The following is a 16,905-nucleotide window of genomic DNA, read 5'->3' on the forward strand; positions in this document are numbered from 1 at the left end:
TTTGCACTTTTGAGCTCCACTTTAGTGATGAACTCTTGTTTGCCACCATATCAATCCAATGGCTACATGCACACCTGAGAGTTACTAACCCCCTCACCGCCAACTCAAATCTACTGCTTCTAAATTGCTGTGATTATATAATTCTATAGTAGCTATCAAAATATTTGCTATAGAACTAGAATTTGATTATCAACCACAAAGTCACTATAGCTTTAACAAGTTAAAGAGCGACAAAAATCAGCCTGGGAAAAACCATACGTACAACAAAATTTCACAACTTATAAGTCTATAGTATTGTTTATGATGACATAATAAACTTTGTTAACCTATTAACAGTGGAAGTGATTATCTCTAAGTCTGGTTTTCAGGCTGCACATGTGCATATATGCACGAGGTCACTGTCACTGCATGATTCAAGGCATATTGTACAAAAGTAGCAGTGCGTCACTCTAACATTTATAACTATTGCTGTCCAGTTGGGTTGCTTGTGCACCACTCGGGCACTTGAGTCTTGTGCAGGCAATCCTCCTGGGGCATGACTAGTAACCCACAGGAGTACTGTTCAGGTCTCATAGAGAGAGGTAAGTGCACACAACAACCCCAACACTGTTAAGCAGGACAAGGACAGTTGGGTATTTGCTTCCCCAGTAAACACCAGGTCTCTATATAACAGCTGTACAGCTGGGTGGCTAGACTGGAGCAATGTGAGTGAAGTTTCTTGCTCAATGAAACAACAACACCAATTTGGCATAACCGGGCATTGATCCTGGACCCTTTCTATTTCCAGGCTGATCATGTGCTCCAGCCACTTGGGGAGGGGGTATATATGTTGCCTTTCACCAGAGAGAGAGACACACACACGCACGCACGCACGCACGCACGCACGCACGCACGCACGCACGCACGCACGCACGCACGCACACCTAACGTATGGCAATACATTCTGGTTATATGTGCTAACTTTCTTAATTTGGCTGTATATGGGGCACATTATTGCTAGACCTAAGTTTGTTTGTTTTTTTTATATCAATTTCTCACCCGAAGTCGCTGAGACGGTCAATTTAGCGCGAGGCTTAGCAGACAACACATCAGTCTGGTCAATCACCCTATCAACGTTTTGTATTTAAGATAGCATAGATTAATGTTTCGAAGAACATAAAACTAAGGTTTCTTTTCAGCGGATTGGGGCGCACCCGATTGCGCACGAACCACATGATTAACAGTAACTGCATGGGCGCGCGCAACGAGAAACGACTATTTCACAGAAAATGTCGAAGTGGTGGATACCATCTCGTGTGTTTCTTGTGTAAAAGAAGTATAAATTCCGTATTGTGAGCAGTAGTGGTGTCACTAAAAAACCCAGTCTTGAATTAGCAGTCCGAGAAGCAGACTAGGAGTCTTACGATCAGCCTCGCGAGCCACTCAGGCTGCAGCTAGCTGAGACCACTCACTAAATCATGGAAGGTACGCAGTGGTACTATAGTAGTACTTGTAGTTAAATGCATATAGGTAATATAGCAACAGCGGATGTGAAGTTTCAAGTGGTCCACCGGCCGCTCGCCTAGTGGAGAGATGAAAAAACAAACCGGCGAACAACGGCATGGTCATGCACCAATGCTCTGTATTTGATAAGCCAGTTTTTCACTCGGCCAGTTTAGCCCAATTTCACAAGCTTTACTCATTAGCTACATGCTCTGTTCATAGCAGCTGATTACTAGTGAATAAGATTATCTTTTTAGTTTGGGCATGCAACGAAAACAGTATCACTGCACATGGGTTGACCTTTGATAAGGGGAGTATTTCTAAAAGTGTCAGATTTCACCTCAAAATTCACTACATGTCTAATATGGTATACGTATACAGCTGTCATCTGATGCAAATTTTTGTTTATTTTTATCATTTTTTATTTATTAAGGCTTTACAGCACAAATGCATGCTGATGGTCTGTAGGACATGCACCTGGTCCTACAACCTGTTTAAAGTTGTTACAGAATGTGTGTTTGAAAAGGTGGAGAAAGGAGAAAAAATCCATGACTGGACCTAGGCGGCCTCGAGCCTGCAGCCATCAAATTAACGCTCGAACCCTTACAGGAGTCTGCCAGGTGGTCAGGATGTTCCCTCCTTGTCAATTTCATGTATATGTATCCGAGAGTAAATTGCACCAAATATGCTCACGGTAGCATTTGAATTGGTAGCATTGGTCGTGTTTGTGCCTTTCATTAGCTATGTTGTAGCAATCTGTGACACTTCCATTACCATTGTTGTTCCCTAGTTGGGAATTTCCTTCTTGTTTGTGTACAAGGGTAGATATAAGACATGTGCTAATTTGGTGTTGGCCCAGTATCCATAAACTGTCGTAGATTACGAGAAATCATGATGATTAGCATCTGTAATTTTTTCCAGTATAGTTACTGTACAAAATTATTTTCTCGCTATCGACAATTATAAAATTGGTAAATGCTTGCTGAAACTTTGGCAGTCCATTCCTTAGATACTGTAGCAGAAATAAAATTCTAGAAATGTGCGTGCATGCATGTTTAGGATAGTGCAAACTTCAAACATCTTGTTGAAACACATTATATTAAGTAGGAATCTTTACTTCATGCATCTATCTGCTGTAAGAAATGTAGGTATGTAGTGTTGTTCATTTGTTGTATTGGAAAAAGTAACAGTGTATGTGAGTATGTGACCACAAAACAATTAAATTGTTGGTATCACATATACTGTGTGTGAATAACTATGAGCCTTATCCACAATTATAGTAATAATGTTGACGATTGTTTATCTAACTAAACACATACTGTACAAGGGGGCTAAAGCAGTCCAAAATTATATCAGTGAACACAGAGATATAACATAGAGTAAGGGAACTTCACAATGGCTAATGAGGCTTATATGTCATAAATTGAAAGTGGTGGCAGTAGTGCAGGTACTAGGTATTGAGAGAGATATGGCGGTTCAAATTCAAACGAAAGACACGAGTGAGGCATATGTACTTACTTTCAGTATACAAATGAGCACATTTGCATATCATTTAATAACTTTGGTCTGCCTTTACCAGGTACTCCCATCTTGCGCTGCCACAAAACCCTGTATGTTTATATTATCTTGTACTTGTATTGTTGGTTACCATTAGTTTCATGTTTACACATATGTACCACATGTTGCTATGTGTGGGGGGTAAACGATTGATTGCTAAGTGAGTGTGGTATTATGGCGTGTAGTTGATACCATACAAGGTCATGACCACAAGACATCTGACGCCAAGCGACAGTAGTTGATTGTTCTCAGAACCAAGAAAATATTTATACAATGTAATTCACAGAAACAATGATTCTAAAAGTGACTGGCATACTTGGAAGGTGTGTATAATTATACATACTACGAAGTATTTTAATGTTTGTGGTTGTAGTGGTGAACTACCAGGCATACCATACTATGTGTATGAACCTATTATGGATATCAGCTGCGTTCGTGAAAACCCACAAAACCAAAGCAAGCTGTTACATATTTATCAACTTAATAGATTGTAATAAGAATCGTCTGAAAATTTATATGTCTTTGATCTACAGTGTAGCCACGAGTTCATAATTTTAGAAATATGAACTGTTGATGTATTCATATACAAGTGTAGTGCAACAGTTTACATACATATCTGTCAGGACCTACCTACCTACCTAATCTATCTATCTATCTATCTATCTATCTATCTATCTATCTATCTATCTATCTATCTATCTATCTATCTATCTATCTATATCTATCTACATGTCTACATAATCTATACATATTTAATGCAACACGTCATACTCACGAGGGCACCAGTTGAGAGTATGGTAGCTCTCAACTGGAAGTGATTTGTACCATGATGCTTGAGTTTCATCAAGTCAAGTATTTGTGCAAGTGATTTCTGCTGGCAGCACTCTACCCGATCCTTACTTCAATAGTTGGTATTCTTACTGTATTCACATAGCTAGCTAGCTAATACAATGCTACCTACTCTTGTTGATCCTTGTTTGTTTTTCTTCTGCTTTGTAGTTCAAACAAGTGCACCCATGACCATAAAGTAGCCTTCTTCATATGAATCTAAAATTTGTTCAACTACTGTACACCGATACAGGCCAGAGGGAATGGGTCCTATGGTTCAATTAATCTCATTGTTTATATGTACGTATTCTAACATAATAGTGTCGATTACTAATAGTACTCTATTAGGTGTACAATAATATTTATAAAACAACCAAGGTGAGTATATTCTGTTTGTATTCAATATGATTATGCCATCGTTTAAGTTATGGTTTCTTCCTAAGACTGTAATAGTCCATTTAGTAGCTCCAACACCACTAGTGGCTATAAACATTGGTTGTAACCAGCCAAGTTCATACAAGGATTTTATCAAGTGCTTGATCGAAGATAGCACTCACACTTGGCTAAACTTTCAACAAGTGGAAAGCTTTCGGGTGACTGCTTCTATGAAGAGTGGCATTGCATTGAATCTATCATACAATACGATAGTACTGTACAGTAGGGAGTAGGCATGGCCCATAAAATAACATCACCCAAAAACCAGCCTCAATTTTCCCTGACGATGATGAGACAGTGTTGGTTAGGCAAAACTAAGCCCAAACAAACCCTCAGATTGACCTGAAATACTTTCAACAAGTTGCTACAGATTTTTAAAAAAAAATCATTTAATGGAATTTTCTACTGACTGAATAACTGACCGACTTGACTGACTGACTGACTGACTGACTGACTGACTGACTGACTGACTGACAGACTGACTGACTGACTGACTGACTGACTGACTGACTGACTGACTGACAGACTGACTGACTGACTGACTGACTGACTGACTGACTGACTGACTGACTGACTGACTGACTGACTGACTGACTGATGCCTTCAGACAAGCGTATCTCGACAATGGCTAAGGCTATGGGCTTGATTTTTTCACCATTCGATGTCACTTCGGCCCAAGAGGTGCCTTTTGACATACCATAGTGCGTACAACGCATTCTTCATGGACTTACCAGTGTCCTCCTTTGTGTCCCATTCATCTTTGCTGACAGTGAAAAGTGTCGATTTGGTGGTAGCATGTGATGGCTTCCCTTCATAACAGAAATTGTCCATATTTTTCATAGTAGCTACTTTGATTGCAGAGGTGCTTTTCAAACAGCTCTTGATTCGTACTGCTGTGTAATGGGTTGAACATAGCTGACAACAAAGCGTAATGGATGCTGCACATTTCAGACAATAATTGATATAACTGGGGTGTATGGCACCATTTCTTTCTTCAGTATTTGTGAGGATTGCATAGGTGCTTTTCGAACAGTTCTTGATTCGAAATGCTGCATGACGGGTTGAACATAGCTGACGATAGATACTTCACTTTTCAGACAATAGCCAGAGCGTGCGGCGCCATTTCAGATGTATTATGCGTGAGTTCACCAGTCATAATATTTATTTACAAAAAAGGTTAACAAACAAGTACACAAAAAATTGGAATTTTCAGGGACCATAGCACATCAATAAAAAGTACTGAAACAAGCTGGAGTAGTGCACAATATTAATCACTGTAAAACAGTAAGAAGTGTTATATCCCTACTGTGCATTTCTGTTATGGTATCTTGGAGCATAGTAGGGATATAACACTTCTTATTGATTTACTGTGATTTAATATTATGCACTACTTCAGCTTGTTTCAGTACTTTTTATCGATATGCTATGGTCCCTACTCTAGTTGAGAATTCCAAATTTTTTGTGTACTTGTTTATATACCAATATATTTGTACTCATCTGTCTATATTGCCATCTACGTATCTATCCACTTAATTTGATTTGTATAACTTTTATTATATGTGACCCAGTCTGAGAAAACCGGTCTTATCGCCCATGTCAGCAGATTTGATTTTTCACCCAGGACGCAAAGCTACATGAATAAACTATCTAACTCCACAATCAAAATCAGCTAGACTTGAGTGGTCTGGTTTTGTTGGCTGCTTTTCCCAAGCCCAGTGGCGATCCATATGTGTGGTGTGGGGCCTCAATGGAGATCTGGTCAGCCTGGGGATGACTGTATGTGGCTGTACAGCTCTGTGGTGTTGAATAAGTACCTCTGCTGTGAATTTCCTTTCATTTTAACCAGTTTTGAGACCTCAATGGCCCAAACTTGGCCTAATTCATCCCTTGGCCTTCCTTTTCAATTTTTGAACACTATGTTTCCTGCCTTCCAGGGCCCCCGCCTCCCACCCAATTTGCAGCTCGCCTGATATGGTAAACCTCGGTTTAAAAACTATCTAAAATGGCGGGAAACTTAGTTGTTGGCTACTTGCACAGTGGATGCTCTGGAAAGTAAGGAATTGGTGTAATACGCGTGAAAATTTGGTACACGTAGCTTCAACCATTGGCGAGCTACAACACACTAAATACTTAAAACTGGCATTTCTCAATACTTTTAAATAGGCGATAAGCCCGGTTTTCCCAGACTGGGTCACATATATGTGTGTACGTAGCTATTGTGATACAACACAATAGCTACAATGCAGTGTAAGTAATTATGTATGTAATTGGTTTTTAGGAGATGATGAAGAAGAGGGATATTTTGGTCAAGAACAAGTACCACTTACAGATGAGATCAGGGAAATTCTTGAAGAATATCCTGATGGTCAGATCTTTAAAGTAAGATGAATACCAGCACATAAACCATTACAGTAGTAGCAGTGATACTGTGTATACTGTGTCTGCAAATTGAAGTATCATTACTCTGTGGTCGTAAGTATATTTTTTTTCTGGCATAATAAGAATGGAGCCAGCCTTTCACCAACAATATTAATGGAAAATTCTACTTTACACTTAACTTGTGCTACACATGGGTATTGTCAACCATGCCAATACTGCCATAGATTAAGAAAACAAGTGAGGCAGAGCTGCCATATAATACTCAGCTTCTCGTATTCATTCTTCATAGGTACAACACTTCTCAGAGTCATGTCATAGATACGTAGCTATGGTAGTGGCAGGGGCTGCCAGTTTAACACTTGCATGTCAAAAATTTATCAGTTTGCTTTTGCTTAAAGTTTTATCTTGCATTTATACCTGCACGTCTCTGGTGTCATAGCTTGGTGGATACCATGTGGCCAGCTTGTGTTCCTAGTTTCCTAAAATTGTTTTTAAAAATGTGTGTATATGTACAGTATGTATGTATGTTTCTATGTCTGTTCACACCCACATTTGTGCAGCAAAGAAGCATAATGTTAATAATAGCCAGGGTGAGCGCTTGGTATTTAACTGACAGGTAAGTAAGCTTTATTACTCTAATAATTATTATAATTCATGCCAATGTGAAGTGTGGATGAAACTAGTCTCTGAAAACAGTGTGAACAGCTTTTCTAATAGGCTGTACAGGTATTATAACAATCGCAAACAGCAGTGCTGGCTATACGGGCTACCAGAAATTGTGTAACCCTTTGATTTGAAGGGGTGTGTTCCTGTAGTAAAAGTGAAGCTTGGACTCAAGGTTTTTTTGAGAGAATTTTGGAAGAAAACACCATCAACTAACTATAAACAGTTAGAGAGATAGTTCTGAGCAATGCTTATGGGTTTGCTAGAGTTGTACTGGATATCCTATTATTTACCTACTCAAGAAGAGATTGAAAATCTTTGTTTCGTTACAGTAGATATACGGATACACGAGATATGCGCATTTATTTATGTCACATCAAAGCAATTGTATGTGATCAATCTTTCTTCACTAATTTCATCTCTGTATGTTGTGAAGAAAAGTGATACGAGGAAAAACTTATCCAGCAATGAATTCCGATTTGTGGCGAATACAATGGTGTAAGGTGCAACACTATATATCATTGTGTTTGAAGTTACAACCATTGTTGTAAGTGTCTGTAATTTAATTTCCCTATTATGCTAAAGCATAAAAGATTAACAAACTAGTAGAATTAAGAATTAGGCTACAAAGATAGTGATAAAAGTAGTGAAACAGGAAAATCACCCATATGGGCACATTTGACATGTAAAATATTTATCGATTAAGTAATAAGCTTCTTGGTGTAAATCCACTTGTTAATGATTTTAATCAATTCTCAATTTCTTAAATTTCAAGTTTTTGAAATGCTTATAAAACTGGACCATGCACTAAACAGCACCACCCTAAACAATAAATTCTAATTATTTCATGCATGCCAAAGTTTTTCCACATATATGAATGATGGCAACATAGGGACACTATGTGGGAAAATCTCTACTGTGACATTGAACAGATGCCAAAATAGAGACTTTCTCACATAGCTGTGTCATGATTGTTCATATGTCTTGTTTCACTTCTTTTTATCACTGGAACCTTACATCATCATTAGGAACCACAAAGATGTAGGCGTGGCCCATGAAAAACATTACCCAAAAACAAACCTAATGTTTCCTAATGACGATGAAACAGTATTGGTTAAGTAAAACTAAGCCCAAACAAGCCTTCAGATCGACCCGAAATGCTTCAACAAGTTGCTATGAATTTTAAAAAAATTATTAAACAGAATTTTCTAGTGACTGACTGACTGACTAACTGCCTGACTGACTGATGCCTTCAGACAAGCATAACTCGATAATGGCTAAAGCTATGGGCTTGATTTTTTCACTGTTTGACGTCACTTCGGCCCGAGAGGTGCCTTTTGGCATACCGCAATACATACAATGCATTCTTCATGGACTTACCAGTATCCTGCTTTGTGTCCCATTCCTCTTTGCTGACAGCAAAAACTGTCGATTTGGTGGTAGCACAGGATCGCTTCCCTTCATAATAGAAATCGTCCATATTTTTTATAGTGGCTACTTTGATTGCAGTGGTGCTTTTTGAACAGTTCTTGATTCATAATGCTGTGTAACAGGTTGAATATAGCTGACAACGAAGCGTAATGGATACATCACTTTTCAGACAATAATTAGTAGCCAGGACATGTGGCACCATTTCTTTTGATGTGGTTCACCCGTTTTATTTTACAAAAAAGTTAACAAACAAGTACCCAAAAAAGTTTGAAATTTTCAACTGGAATAGGGACCATAACACATCAATAAAAAGTACCAAAACAAGCTGGAGTAGTGCACAATATTAAATCACTAAGAAGTGTTATATTCCTACTGTGCTCAAGATACCATCATACAGTGCGATAGTACTGTATAGTAGGGACCACAAAGGAGTAGGCATGGCCCATGAAATAACAATCTTCCCTGACAACCATGATGCAGTATTGGTTAGGTAAAACCAAGCCCAAACAAACTTTCAGATCAACCTGAAATGCTTTCAACAAGTTGCTACAGAATTTTAAAAATAAATTTATTTAAGGGGGCAAGCAACTATGTCCTATGGCTTCCGTGAATAAAATTATGTGTTTTATATGAAGCTGTAAAGCCAACACAGATACTGTTCTCCACTTGATGAATAACACATGTTGTAGTTGAGACATTGAACTTCTGTTTAGTGCAAATCTGAGTGAAATCCTCTGAAGTATGTACAAATTATGGCGTGGTTACAAAACACTGTAATTTTAACACTAAAATCGATTCTCCTCCTACAGCTAATTGTGAAACTCCCCAAAAATTCTCGCAGTGGCTTGTAATAACGTTATCTTTAAAAGTATGGAAACAGATTTTTAGGAATGACTACTATGGCTTCAAAATATGAGATAACTGTTTTTAATAGAAAATTTAAGAGTTCAATAGCTCAATTGATAAAATACTTCAAAAAATTACTTCCATACTTTTGTTACAAACATACTTACAGGTAGGTAGCAGATGACAAAGTTTAAGAAGCGTAGAATTAAAACTGTTAGACTAGATCAAAAATTTGTTGAATTCTCATTCTTTAGGTCTAAAATACTAAACTGAGTCATAAAGTCAGTACTTCTAACCGGAGATGGTGATTTTTAATTACCACAAACACAACTGATGCAAAAGGGGATGGAAAGCAAGCACAGATCAATGAAAACCAAGATTTTGCTTGTGAAGCCATAGGAATTAGTAGCGTGCCCCCTTAAGATACCTTCAGACAAGTGTAACTCGATAACGACTAAGGCTATGGGGTTGATTTTTTCACAGTTCAACGTCGCTTTGGCCCGAGAGGTGCCTTTTGGCATACCGCAGTGCGTATAATGCATTCTTCATGGACTTACCACTGTCCTCCTTTGTGTCCCATTCATCTTTGCTGACAGCGAAAAGTGTTGATTTGGCGATAGCACATGATGGCTTCCCTTTTGAAACAGAAATCGTCCGTACTTTCATAGTGGCTGTTTTGATTGCAGAAGTGCTTTTCGAACAGTTCTAGATTCGTACTGCTGTGTAACGGGTTGAACGCAGCCGACAACAAAGCGTAATGGATACTTCACTTTTCAGACAATAATTGATATAACTGGGGTGCACGGCACCATTTCTTTCGGATTGCAGAGGAGCTTTTTGAAGAGTTCTAGGTCCGAAATGCTGTGTAACGGGTTAAACATAGCTGACAATGAAGCATAATGGATACTTCACTTTTCAGACGATAATTGATATAGCTGCGGTGCGGCGCCATTTCAGATGCGGTATGTATGGGTTCACCAGTCATAATTATTATTTACAAAAAAAGTTAACAAACAAGTCCACAGAAAAATTTGGAATTTTCAACTAGAGTAGGGACCATAGCACATTGATAAGAAGTACTGAAACAAGTTGGAGTAGTCCATGATATTAAATCACAGTAAAACAATAAGAAGTGCTACATCCTACTGTGCAAACTTCTTATTTTACTGTGATTTAATATCGTGCACTAATCCAGCTTGTTTCAGTACTTTTTATCGATGTGCTATGGTCCTTACTCTAGTTGAAAATTCCAATTTTTTCTGTGTATTTGTAATAGAAATGCACAGTAGGGATATAACACTTCTTATTGTTTTTACTGTGGTTTAATATCGTGCACTACTCCTTGTTTCAGTTCCATTTATTGATGTGTTATGGTCCCTACTCTAGTTAAAAATTACAAAAAATTTTGTGTACACTGTACTTGTCATAATTTGTACTGAATTGAACTAATGTTATATATGTATATAGGAAATACTACAAAATGCTGATGATGCAAAAGCTAAAGAGGTGAAGTTTTTCATTGATGAGAGATCACATGGCCACCACAACCTGCTAAATCCTTCACTGGCAAAGTTCCAGGGACCAGCATTGTTGGCATACAATGATGCAGTGTTTACTGAGGAAGACTGGACTAATATACAGAAACTGAAACGAAGTAACAAACGTTCTGATCCATTCAAAGTTGGAAAGTTTGGAATTGGATTCAATTCAGTTTTTCATGTCACAGGTTTGTGAATATGTACAGTATATGTACATATAGGTAGATATTCTATTATAGCTATATATTGTGATACATAGTATAGGTTTTGCTTAGTACGTATGTGTGGTCATAAAAATATTATGTGACAGTAGATAAACAACATTACCTGTACAGGGTTTCATGTAACAATTGCAGCATTGTTATGGTTATAATGTCACTGAAGTAGGGTTTCAGTGATAAAAAGCAATGAAACAAGATATATGAATGATGGTAGCTATTACAACGAAGCTGTTTGGGGAAACTCCTACATTAACATGCTAGGGATTTTCCCACATTGCTAATGTATGATGTAATAGCTACTATTATCATTCATATCTCTTGTTTCATTAGCTACTTTTATCACTGGAACCTACTTCATTTTAAAATTTGTTTGTTTGTTTGTTTTAGCATAGCAAAGTTAGATGGCTGTGACTGCTTTTTGCTTGTCTAGAATGAACTATTTAATAGCGTAAGGGGCGTGGTTTGCCATCTGCATGCAAATCACAGTTTTGTAACTACATCATTAAGGGTGTGTGGTCACAGAGTGGTTGTTAAGTGCAAGGCACATGTTCTGATAGTTTAGGAGTGTGATCAGACTAGCAATCGTGTTATACTCAGTTTTATAAGTGCGGCTACATGTATCTACTTCACCAACAGTGGTTTAAGCACTTCAAATCATGATAGTTTTGTGGCATCTAATATGTTCCTCTAAGGAAAGTTTTGATGTAGAAAATTAATGCCTTAGTATGGTTTCCTTGCATGAAGAAGATAATGACCATGTAAATGAAGATAGAAAGGAGAGGCAATTGTAACCAGAAAAGGCACTTGCCACTAGTGAGTTTGTTATTTTGGCATCAAATGTTGGCCGTACATTGCTTTATTTGGTCTCTAGCTGTGCAACTGGTCAAGCAGGCAGTGAGGCAGGCAAGCAGGCAGCGAGACAGGCAGGCAGACAGTCAGACAAAAATACACTTTTTAAATTTAATAGTCTACCATCTGTGATAGTTTTCTTGCTTTCAATGCTGGGTTTGAAGTTAAATACACTAAGGCTATTCTGTAAAAGTGATTTTCATCATGATTCTATGATGGTTTTCACCTGCAGCATTTTGGAAAGCATGATTCGTGGGGAGCCCTATTAACCCTAAACCCATATAATCCAGAAAACTGGATTTAAACTTAATAAATATACGTACATGCCTTGCACAAAGTACTGTAACTTTCAAAGTGTCCATCCTATGGCTATGCAATTTACGTCATTCTACTTGTGATGTAACAAGGATTAAAATGATACAGGATTTTACCCTAAGGCCAATGAAACTTGATTACCAGTATCTCACTCAGATATTCGAAAATTTGATGCGGGCGGGCGGTTATTATTCATTATTTTCCAACAGAACAACACACATCCCAAACATGAAGATTTCTGATAAGACAGTGAGATCCCTACATAGCTATATCTAAGAATGTAGGATGACAGTAATAAGCTAACTTATCAAGACACACGGTAGTGTGTCGTGCGGCCCAAGAAGCCGGCGCGTCACACCCGTGAGTACATTGACAGGAAGAATGAAAACGTCATTTTCACACCTTTGTATCTCAGTGATCACTTATCCGATTAGAACCAAATTTGTTACACAGTTGCCCCCCAGCCAGGGGGGGGGGGCTACATTCCAAATTTGAAGGAAATCGCTCCAGCCATTTCCGAGATACGGACTGCCAAAGTTTCGTTTTTTTTTCTTCGTTTTTTTTTTCTTCTTCGTCTTTTCGCACACTTGCAAAAATTGCTATAACAAGCAAACGCGTACTCTTATAGCCATGAAATGTGGCACACAGAAAGGGGGTCCAAAGGCGAATCCTAGCATCAAATTTGGTACAAATCCGACGAATGTTCCAGGAGTTATGACCGATTATTCGCGTAAAACAAGATCGATTTGTTGTCACGCCTACAGGGTAAACCGCTTCATGGAATGAGTTGAAAATTGCTATGTAGATGGAGTAACCATCGTAGGAGTGCCTTTTGGTGGTTTGAAAGGAATCGAGATAAAGACCATGGAGATATGACACAAAACCCAACCATGGAGATATGACACAAAACCCAACCTGTGTCACAATTACGCGATCGATTTTTATGAATAAAAAAGTATTAGTTTTCACGCCTACTAGGCAAACCGCTTAGAGCAATGAGCTGAACATCGGTGTATAGCTGGAATAATCTTCATAGAAAGTCCTTGCAGTAGTACAGAAGAATCGGATTACAAACCACTGAGTTATGATTCTAAAGCCAACTCCGTGTAGCAAATGCGAGATCGAGATACTCTAATAGAACAGTCACCCTAATAGAGCATTCAGCTAATTTATTTACTCCATTATAGAATTTTATTACATCACAAGTTATTCTGTAGGGAGTTCAGCTGCAAACAGTTAATCTTATAGACAGTTCAGCAAGAAGCAAGTCACCATGTGGAGAGTTAAGCAAATATATCACTATAGAGATTCAGAACATTACAAGTCACACTGAAGAAAGTTCAGCTATAAACAAGTCATGCACCCTGTAGAGAATTCAGCTACAATTAAGTCACTCTCTAGAGAATTCAGCTACACAGAATTCAGCTACACACAAGTCACTGTGGAGAGAGTTCAGCTACAAACAAATTACCCTGTAGAGAGATCAGCTACAAATAAAACACTTTGCAGAGTGTTCAGCTACAACAAATCAACCTTTAGAGTGATCAGCAATGAACAAATCAACACAAATCTACCTGTAGAGAGATAAGCTAGAAACAAATCACCCTGTAGAGAGTTCAGCTACAAAAAATCACCCTGTAGAGACATCAACTAGAAACTAGACATAATGTAAGGAGTTCAGCTACAAGCAATCACCCTGTAGAGAGTTCAGCTAAAACAAATCAACCTGCAGAGAGATCAGCTACAAACAAATCACCTTATAGACAGTTCAGCTACAAAAAAATTACCCTGTAGAGAGATCGGCTACAAACAAATCAACCTGCAGAGAGATCAGCTACACACAAATCAACTTGTAGAGAGATCAGCTGCAAACAAATCAACCTGCAGAGAGATCAGCTACAAACAAATCAGCTTGTAGAGAGACCAGTTACACACAAATCAACCTGTAGAGAGATAAGCTAGAAACAAATCACCCTGCAGAGAGTTCAGCTACAAGCAAAACACCCTGTAGAGAGATCAGCAACAAAGAAACCACCATGTAGAGAGTTCAGCTGCAAACAAATCACCTTATAGAGAGTTAAGCTACAAACAAATTACCCTGTAGAGAGATTGGCTACAAACAAATCAACCTGTAGAGAGATCAGCTAGAAACTAGACACAATGTAAGCAGTTCAGCTACAAGCAAATCACCGTTTAGTGAGTTCAGCTACAAACAAATCAACCTGCAGTGAGATCACCTACAAAAAAGCACCTTGTACAGAGTTCAGCTACAAACAAATTACCCTGTAGAGAGATCGGCTACAAACAAATCAACCTGTAGAAAGATCAGCTACACACAAATCAACTTGTAGAGAGATCAGCTACAAACAAATCACCCTGTAGAGAGATCAGCTAGAAACTAGACACAATGCAAGGAGTTCAGCTACAAGCAAATCACCCTTTAGTGAGTTCAGCTACAAACAAATCAACCTGCAGTGAGATCACCCACAAAAATGCACCTTGTACAGAGTTCAGTTACAAACAAATTACCCTGTAGAGAGATCAGGTAGAAGAATTCACCTAGTAGAGAGTTCAGCAACAAAGAAACCACCATGTAGAGAGTTCATCTGCAAACAAATCACCCAGTAGAAAGATCAGCTAGAAGAAGTCACCTTGTAAAGAGTTCAGCTACAAAGAAACCATCATGTACAGAGTTCGGCTACAAAGAAACCACCATGTAGAGTGTTTAGCTGCAAAAAATCACCTGTAGAGAGTTCAGCTAGAAACAAATCACCCTGTAGAGAGATCAGCTAGAAGAGGTCACCTTGTAGAGAGTTCAGCTACAAAGAAACCACCACATAAAGAATTCAGCTGCAAATAAATCACTTGTAGAGAGTTCAGCTACAAATAAATCCCCCTGTAGAGGGATCAGCTAGAAGAAGTCACCTTGTAGAGAGTTCAGCTACAAAGAAACCATCATGTAGAGAGTTCAGTTACAAACAAATCACCCTGTAGAGAGATCAGCTAGAAGAAGTTACCTTGTAGATGCTTCAGCTACAAACAATTCACCCTGTAGAAAGATCAGCTAGAAGAATTCACCTTGTAGAGTGTTCAGTTACAAAGAAACCATCATGTAGAGAGTTCAGCTGCAAACAAATCACTCTGTAGAGAGTTCAGCTACAAAGAAACCGCCATGTAGAGAGTTCAGCCTCAAACAAACCACCTTGTAGAGAATTCAACTACAACAAATCACCCTGTAGAGAAGAAGTTACCTTGTAGAGAGTTCAGCTACAAAGAAACCATCATGTAGGGAGTTCAGCTACAAAGAAACCACCATGTAGAGAGTTTAGCTGCAAACAAATCACCTGTAGATAGTTCAGCTAGAAGCAAATCACCCCGTAGAGGGATCAGCTGGATGAAGTCACCTTGTAGAGAGTTCAGCTACAAAGAAACCATCATGTAGAGAGTTCAGCTGCAAACAAATCACCCTGTAGAGAGTTCAGCTACAAAAAAATCACCCTGTAGAGAGTTCAGCTAGACGAAGTCACCTTATAGAGAGTTCAGCCACAAAGAAACCATCATGTAGAGAGTTCAGCTACAAAGAAACCACCATGTAGAGAGTTTAGCTGCAAACAAATCACCCTGTAGAGGGACCAGCTAGAAGAGGTCACCTTGTAGAGAGTTCAGCTACAAAGAAACCATCCTGTATATAGTTCAGCTACATTTCAAGTCACTCAGTAGAGAGATCAGCTGCAAAAAAATATCCTGTGGGGAATAATGGGCATGTAATAAATATATGTATATAATTTGTATAATTACTAATAAAATCAAAAATAATTGAAGTATTACAAAATTAATCTTCTTTAAGTTCTTTTCTTCTTCCTGTGATAAAGAAAAAAACACATGGGTTAAAAAAAGCCCCAAAGCCAGCCATAGGCTGGCTTTGCAGTATACAAATACAAAAAGAAGTGATATCTAATCAAAAACAGCCAAGCTGTAAAAAAAGGTGCGGCCCCCAAAAAGGCCATGGTGAAAAAAGATGTGAAATCCGATGTGGCGGCCAAGAAATTGCTGTGATGGTAGGTTATTGGTTAAATTTTAATAACGACAATTCAGGTGAATTTTGTGCCGCTTGGTCTTGGCACCAAATTCACCTGAAATGTCGTTATTAAAATTTAACCATTAACCTACCATCACAGCCATTTCTTGGCCGCCACCTTGGATTTCACATCTTTTTTCACCATAGCCTTTTTGGAGGCCGCACCTTTTTTTACAGCTTGGCTGTTTTTGATTAGATATATAGCTACTCCTATAATCACTCTAAAAGCTATAATTACATTAGTCTTGCATTAAATAGCTAAAGTACATTACTAATCCATCTG

General features: G+C 38.4%; 1 protein-coding gene across 1 annotated transcript in view; it reads left to right on the forward strand.

Moving 5' to 3' along the window:
- The first annotated feature begins 1,276 nt into the window (after positions 1-1,276).
- Positions 1,277-16,905, forward strand: part of LOC136256166 (sacsin-like) — a 35,125-nt gene continuing 19,496 nt past the window's right edge. Inside the window, exons 1-3 of the mRNA XM_066049109.1 lie at positions 1,277-1,464; positions 6,581-6,681; positions 11,089-11,347. Coding sequence (XP_065905181.1) covers positions 1,458-1,464; positions 6,581-6,681; positions 11,089-11,347 — 367 coding nt within the window. The 5' untranslated portion in view covers positions 1,277-1,457. The remainder of the gene's footprint in view (positions 1,465-6,580; positions 6,682-11,088; positions 11,348-16,905) is intronic.

This window comes from Dysidea avara, chromosome 5 (genome assembly GCF_963678975.1).
Source record: "Dysidea avara chromosome 5, odDysAvar1.4, whole genome shotgun sequence".
Taxonomy (NCBI): Eukaryota; Metazoa; Porifera; class Demospongiae; order Dictyoceratida; family Dysideidae; genus Dysidea; species Dysidea avara.